The 7,202-nt window shown below is 46.6% G+C and overlaps 1 protein-coding gene across 1 annotated transcript; it reads right to left on the reverse strand.

Annotated features, from left to right (window-relative positions):
* Positions 1-835: 835 nt before the first annotated feature.
* Positions 836-6,838, reverse strand: nr1d2a (nuclear receptor subfamily 1, group D, member 2a). Its single transcript, XM_049583486.1, has 8 exons — positions 6,531-6,838; positions 4,415-4,651; positions 4,220-4,308; positions 3,966-4,110; positions 3,127-3,851; positions 2,848-3,033; positions 2,322-2,532; positions 836-2,075 (listed from the first exon to the last, which is right to left on the reverse strand). Exons 1-8 carry the CDS (start codon positions 6,559-6,561, stop codon positions 1,876-1,878), a joined length of 1,824 nt encoding a protein of 607 aa, XP_049439443.1. The 5' UTR covers positions 6,562-6,838; the 3' UTR covers positions 836-1,875.
* Between the last annotated feature and the right edge of the window lie 364 nt (positions 6,839-7,202).

The following is a 7,202-nucleotide window of genomic DNA, read 5'->3' on the forward strand; positions in this document are numbered from 1 at the left end:
TAAAGTCACTCTGCAGGCTTCTCAGGGTTCATATGACTAAACTTCTTTGCATTATGCAACAACTTGCACAGACAAAGAGCTTCCACGTCAGAAGGTGTTTCTCAAAGTCAAGGAGGGATCCTTAAATTGTTCAGTTTCAAGGATGCTACATCATCAAGCCTCACCCAAGGACTGTTCCGGTGTCAAGGATTCTTTAAATTCTGCCGAGGACAGAGTCCTTCATTCAGAGAATTTTCAAGGATGCATGTGTGTATCCTCAGCAGGTGTAAAGTACCCACAATTCTTTGCGCCAATTTCAGCAGGACTTAGGTAAATAGGTAAATATGTCATTTATTTGGATTAATATCTCCAGGAGTTTTTATCATATGAGCAGAAAGCATTGACAGAAACCTCATAATGAGCTTTTTAAAATAAATTTTATTAAGATAAAACATAAAAAAGCTTTATATTAATCATTTACAGCAGTGGGGAGTGGCGTTTCTATTCATTCAAACATTCCTTTTTGGCTGTGCCTTTAAGAAGTTTGGCTTGCCGGTCTCAATTATTATTTCAATTTAATTTATTCTCACTTATTATATTGGTTTTAACTCATGTATTTTGTATTTTTAATTGGACAGCTGTTAGTCTGAATTATTATATGATATAATTATTTTATTCTCACTGTTTTAATGTCTGATTCATTCTTGCTGGCTGGCTGTTGGATCTTTGAATCACGACGCTGTGAGAAAACTGCTCCATCTAGTGGAGAGCAACAGTCACTGCTGGTGTGGATTCATCTGAGCTTTTCATTCAATTAAAACACTGGTATCAATAAAAAACACAAAAGTACACAGAGTATTCTTCACTTGTATTTATTCATACTATATCATATTTATATACTATGTTCATCAGATATTTATATATATTTATATTTTTATATATATATATATATATATATATATATTTATTTACATATGGCGGTGTCGCCAGTTGAAGAAACAGATATTTCAACAAAATGGATGAAACACATCAAATTCAGTGCTATGCTGAGAGCACACAAAGTCTGATTAAAAAAAAACAAAACAAAGTGGGAAAGGTCAAAAACACTGGTGTGACTACATGTAGCCTATACATGTTGTGTTACATGTGCAAATGTAGTGTTGCTGAACATGGCGTCGTCAACTCCCCCAGAAATCACCAGGCAGTGTACAGGCAGTCGATATAAACACATAAAAAACAACTTAAATAAAAAGAAAACATACAACAGTATTTACACTGAAACTGTGAACTGATGCTTTCTGAGGCGAGGGGAGAAGATCCGAGTAATAATTGTTCGTAATAAGTACAGCCATGCATTAACAGCGGTCGTCACACAGTCTTCCATACATGTTCTGATAGCTTGCCTTTCTCGCCGACATGTATCAGTCAAAATATTGGACCAAACAAACATGCGGTAGGTATGTAAGGTGTATACTGTCTCTCACATTCACCCGCTCATCAGAGAATACACTTTGGAATTAAATGGCTTTTGGATCGACCAATTGTTTTTCTATCTTTTCATAAAGCCAGATAAGTATTCTTCGTTGTTTAAAAATAGAAAAGTGCCTCCAACTTTGCAAAACTAACCTCTGACACACATGCACTTGCGTGTGTTTGTGTGCAATAAGCTATCTCTTCTATAAATACAGTACGTTTTATATTCTTCTCTCTCCAGACCCCGCGCGGTCTACTTAACAAAAATAGAATAAAAAATAACTTTTAATACATTCTAGAAACAAACACGCAACTGAGTTGGTCGAACACGGAGGGTGAGGGTGCAGTAAGAGGCAGGTCCTGGTGGAGGTGGAGGTGTGTGGATAAGGTGGAGGGGCACAGGCGTGCCCCCACAGGAAGCTTTCAAGGGTGCACTTTGAAGGAGAGCAGTTCCTCTGAGTGCATGTTGTTGAGTGAACGCAGCTCGGGAAGCTTGAGCAGCAGCTTGGTGAAGGTGGTGGCCGACTCCTCGCCGTGGTTCTGCATCACCAGGTTTCGCAGCGCCCGGATCAGTTTGTCCTGCAGCGCCTCGACTGAGTTCAGGTCCTGGATCCCTGAGCGGTCTGAGCCAGGAGAAGAGGAGAGAAAGGGTTGATGATGGAGGACAGGACGAACGAACATTTTGCTTTTAAAAACATCACAGTACTTATTTTAAATGCCATTTGTGCACATATAAATGAATTTAAATAGAATAGATCACATATTCGAGGTTCATTTTAGCCTTAATTCTGGTATAAAAAGTACAACTGTACGACCTCTTCTTCTCCACCCTGCTCACAAACAACATCTTCACTCTGAGGAGTTCTTACCGGCTGAGACGAGCACCACGGCCGTGAAGAGGCTCATTTCGTCTGAGTCGAGCCGCAGCGCCGCCAGCTTCTCGCTGAACTCACACATGGAGTTGAGCAGCTCACCAGCACCCAGTGACCGTAGCGTGTCAAGGCTGTAACGCTTGCCACTCAGGAAGGTCACCGTCCGCTCAACCACGTTGAACAGAGAAGCGAATCGGACCATCAGCACCTGAGAGTGGAGAGACGTGAAGATTATTAGTCTATGGTTTGATTTGCGGGTAAACAAAGACATCTTGTGATAAGTTCTTAGATCAAACTGACTGTAAGCGTCATTTCTTACAACTCAATCTGACTCTGCTTTTATGATGTGAAACTTTCTTTCACAACCATTTCATCTGTTATCTGAGCAAATATTATTCAGCACACACAGCTGACAGCGTGCTCTGTTTGGGAACGCCTCAGCGGCTCCTGTATGCCGCGCTCAGCTTCAAAGCGAGCACAAAATAACACAACGTGTTTATGTTTGGCTTCTTTGCCCTCATACCTCAAAAGTTCCAGCTTTCAGCAGGCCCACTTGGTCGTGCTCGGGGAGGTCGCGGAAGCCCGGGATCCTCTTGGCGAAGTCGACCACCTCCTGCACGGCGGGGGTGAAGCTCATGGAGAACTCCTCCCAGACCTCCTGGCTCGGCTTGTGGGGGTCCACGTAGGGTGATGTGTTCATGGGACAGACCTGGGAAACCATGACGACAGAGGGTCAAACTTCAGTTTCAGTTTTTAAGAGTCATAATATGAATTTTAAGAATGGAAAAGATTAATGACTCACCAAGTGTGTTCTGTTACTCATGCAGCTGGTTGGTCCACTGTAACCACTTGAGGCAGTTTGTGTGTTAAATTCATGCTGTCTTTGGCTGACTTCTGATGGTTCACAGCTGGGGGCGCTGTTGAGCTGCTGCTGCTGCTGCTGCTGCTGCTGGTAGACTCCCCTCTCCTCCCTGTAAGCAGTGTTGGCGACGTGTTGACTGTTACTGTACGAACTGTGCTGGTAACCTCCCACATCCACATTGTTGTTCCAGCAGCTCCAGCTCTCCTGTTGCTCCTCCATGCGGTTGTCACACCCTGTCTCCAGGGCGACCGCGCTCGACGAGGGCGAGGCCTGGCCCTGTCTCGGCGACCTCTGCTGGCTGTAGGCGAAGGCATCTTGGTGCTGCCGGCTCACCGTGACGACGGCCTCGTCCTCGCCGCTGTCTGATCCGCAGGACGAGGCGGAGCTGGAGTTGGTGTCCATGGAAACCACGGACTCTGAGTCCTGGGGGCACTGCGGGGAGGAGGGGTTGGAGCACGACGGGGAATCGGAAGCAGAGCAGGAGGAAGAGGAGGGCGAGGAGCTGGGGTCGCTGGTCATGGCCTCCATAGGCAGTGAGGGGCTCTGCTGGCCGTGCAGCATGCTGTGCAGCTGGCTGTTGTTGCTCATCATGTTGTTCATGGCGTTCTGCATCTCCAGCAGCATCCTCTGCTTTTCCCTCTTTGGGATGCGGCCAAATCTGACAGCTGGGAGTAAAATAACGGCCATTAGATTGTCTCAAGGTTAACGACACTTAAGGAGCACCAAAGAGAAGAAGTGAATGACGGCAGCTGAGTAATTAAACTAAAAGTACTGCTCACCGTCTCTGGACATGCCGACAGCCAGACACTTCTTGAAGCGACACTGCTGGCAGCGGTTCCTGTTGATCCTCATGATGGTGCAGTTCTCCATCTTAAGACACTTCTTGTACTGGATGTTCTGCTGGATGCTTCTCCTGAAGAACCCCTATAAGATGGCCACGAGCAGCATTGGTCACGTCAGTGTGTAAAGTCAGCAAGAGGCCATGAATCAAACGTGCAGAGACGCAACGCTTCATTCTGGGAACTTGTCTCACCTTGCAGCCCTCGCAGGCGTGGACGCCATAGTGGAAGCCCGAGGCCACGTCTCCACACACTTTACACAACAGCACCATGCCGTTAATTTCTGCAAAGACAAAGATGAGCTGTGACTAGTGTGTCTGAAACCAGATGTGCGACATGTTTCTCAGGAGCACAGTATTTTGACAATGCGACTTTAACGCTGTACTCACTGGTGATGCTGCTCTTGGCAGACGTAGAGGAGCGCCCGGCCTTCTCCATGCCGTGGGCGCGCTGTTGGCCGTTCTTGGCCGGCGGAGAGATATCCACCACCATGCCCACGGCCCTGCTGGGCAGCGCGGGGCGGGACACCGACTGTGATGTTGACAGGTAGCTGCTGCTGGGGCTGGTGCTCATACAGGACTCTGGGCTGGAGGCGGAGCCAGAGGAAATATAGGCGATGACTCCTCCTGTGGAGAGGGAGAGACGGTGACATCACAGCAGGTTAATTACTTTCCTTTCTTTCATGGCTGTCAATAATTACGTAGTATTAGATGCACCCTATATCCACGTACCTGGGCGTTGTTGCTTATTATGCACGAATAATTTCAACTGCTTTAAAAAGCGAATAAACTACTGCACAGTGCTACATCTGCTCTCTGTGGACATGTGACACCTTGTTTTCATGTTAATCTATTTCTGAGACATTAGCAGCCGCCAAAGGAATGTTTTCACCCCTACTACGCATCAAGCCTGCCAAGGGTGCTGTGACCCAGTGATGATAAGAGGACTTTAACTGCAGTGATAATAATAATTATAACAAAATATCCTGTTTGCCAAATGGATTCTTGGCCAGTACAGTGAGTACACGGGCCTGTGACACGCCTCGACAGCAGAGCAGCCTACATTGTGTGTTTCCTGTCTGGTTTTATCCACTGTGCTAAGAATGACCTGCTTTATCACCTCCAGTGCTGCCTGCTGGTTGGATAACACCATTACATAACATACATGGGTCTCTATGCTATGGGAGGGTGCTCCAGACAGGGTCACTGAATCAGTGGAGCAACATAACAGTTGTGGGAAAGCAGAACGCAAAGGGAAAACATCAACGGGTGGGTTATGTAATGATACGTGGTGCCAAAGAATGCCTGCTTGGGATTGAAGAGTTTGGGCTTTAATGTTTGGTGCACAGGTAGTCTGGAGCGAGGAGACGGGATATCTCACAGACATGTGAGTCATTATTAGAAATAGGAAAAATGACTTTAAGTTGTGTCATCTAAGTGCCCCTGGGCAAGGCACTGCAACTGCAATTAAAGTGACTCAAAGTAGGGCGGTGCAGTTTGTAAAATACCAAACATGTGCAGTCAGTTTCCATTTAAGAAAAAAAAAAAAGATCACTGGAATATTTGTGTAAAAACTCAAAATAAAACCCTAACTCTGGAGGCCACAGCAGATGATTACCTAACCCTCAACCATGACTGTTCTCCTTCACGGCCCACCCACACGTGGACCTGTCATGAATTTCTGTGAAAGCGACGCGCGAGGGAGCAGGCAGAGAAAAAAATCTAGGTCAGTGGCTGCTGTGTCTCCACCGTCTCACGTGTACCTCGCGGTCCAGCCTCGCGCCGGGAGTGCTGTGAACAGCGTGGATTATGCAACGTTCTGCGTCACGGGCCCAGCTCCGGCCAATCAGAGGAGAGCTCCCACTGATGCGTGCTGCTGGCAGAGGACCGCCCCTCGACCAATCAGAGGAGTGTACCAGCGAAGCGTGTACACACGGGCACATGGCTAGGCTACGCTGTCCATGTGAGAGTTAAACACTGTTGTTGTGTCAAATGGAAACGGACGCGGCGGCGCACTGGCACTCCTAACCCCGATTATTAAACACTATTTCTGGGCAGGATTAACACTCTAATTCATCTTAATGCACATGACAATGAAATATAATAATTTACAAAAATGTGTCAGCACCCTGTGACCCAGAGAGGACGGTATGATGCTGCACCACAGCCAGGAACAAACAGTTTCAGTGACAGGACTCATTCATTTATGAAACACTTGATCTATTTAAAACATGATGCATTCAATGAACTCATGTGTTTCATACCTTCATGCCACCAATACCCTCTGAGTTTCCTCTCCATAATAAACACAAAACGCAAAATAAACTCGAATTATACGTGCGTAAAATGATTTTTAAGAATGACTTGGACTCCAGTCGAGGTGCGTCATTTCCTTACATGTTAACATCACTGCAGCAGAGTGTGTGCACAGTGCATGCAGTTACAACATTACATCCTCTGGGTTTCAGTGCAGCAGTTATTAATATATGAAATATTGTGTTCTTACCAGGCTTGGCTGTGCCGATGTCCTCAGGCATCTCTGTTCGAAGATGGAAAATCTCCAACAGATAATTCAACTAAACTCAACTGTCTGTCACGACTTCTGCCACTGTCACGAATTAAAACATAAAAAGGAAAAGGGCGCAGACTAAACTTGCTGTTTGAGTGAGAGCAGTTTAAAGATGGAGCTCATCTCATGAGTGTGCTGCGGGGAAATAATCTGCAGGTCCGACTCTCCCGGAGAGAACAGGTCGAAGTGATGCGTCTGGCTCGGAGGAACTCCCCCCTTGTTGTGTGTGACTGCGGGTTAGTCAAGAGAACGAAATGTTCTCAATAGTGGGCTCGCCCATGTGACCCATTTGTCGGCCACGCCCCTCCGCCCGGGCGCTCGAGCCACTTTAACCCAGTGACACACTTTCAGGACACCGGAGGGCGGAGCCAAGCGCCTCGTGGACGTAACAGAGGAATGGTAACAGAGCGGTCACGTTGCAGAGCACAACGTGAAGGGTGAAGCCGGAACAGTAAAGTACAGTGCAGTCATGCTGCGTGCAGTGTGCCTCGACAGTTCACCAGCGAGTCAGCCTTGTTTTCAGGCAATTATTGACTGTTTGCAGTTACTGACAAGCTGCAGCTGGCCCTTATTTTAACAGACTGCAAGGGTGGAAGAAGCTTTTAGATG

The sequence above is a fragment of the Epinephelus fuscoguttatus genome, linkage group LG8 (assembly GCF_011397635.1).
Source record: "Epinephelus fuscoguttatus linkage group LG8, E.fuscoguttatus.final_Chr_v1".
Classification (NCBI taxonomy): Eukaryota; Metazoa; Chordata; class Actinopteri; order Perciformes; family Serranidae; genus Epinephelus; species Epinephelus fuscoguttatus.

What these genes read in the sequence shown, in the direction of transcription:
- nr1d2a (XM_049583486.1), bottom strand. Translation starts at nt 6,561, where the DNA reads ATGCCTGAGGACATCGGCACAGCCAAGCCTG. An exon ending in TGAGTAACAGAACACACTTG is followed by an intron (nt 3,034 to 3,126) that starts GTGAGTCATTAA and finishes ATGGTTTCCCAG; the next exon opens with GTCTGTCCCATGAACACATC. An exon ending in TGAAAGCTGGAACTTTTGAG is followed by an intron (nt 2,533 to 2,847) that starts GTATGAGGGCAA and finishes CTCCACTCTCAG; the next exon opens with GTGCTGATGGTCCGATTCGC.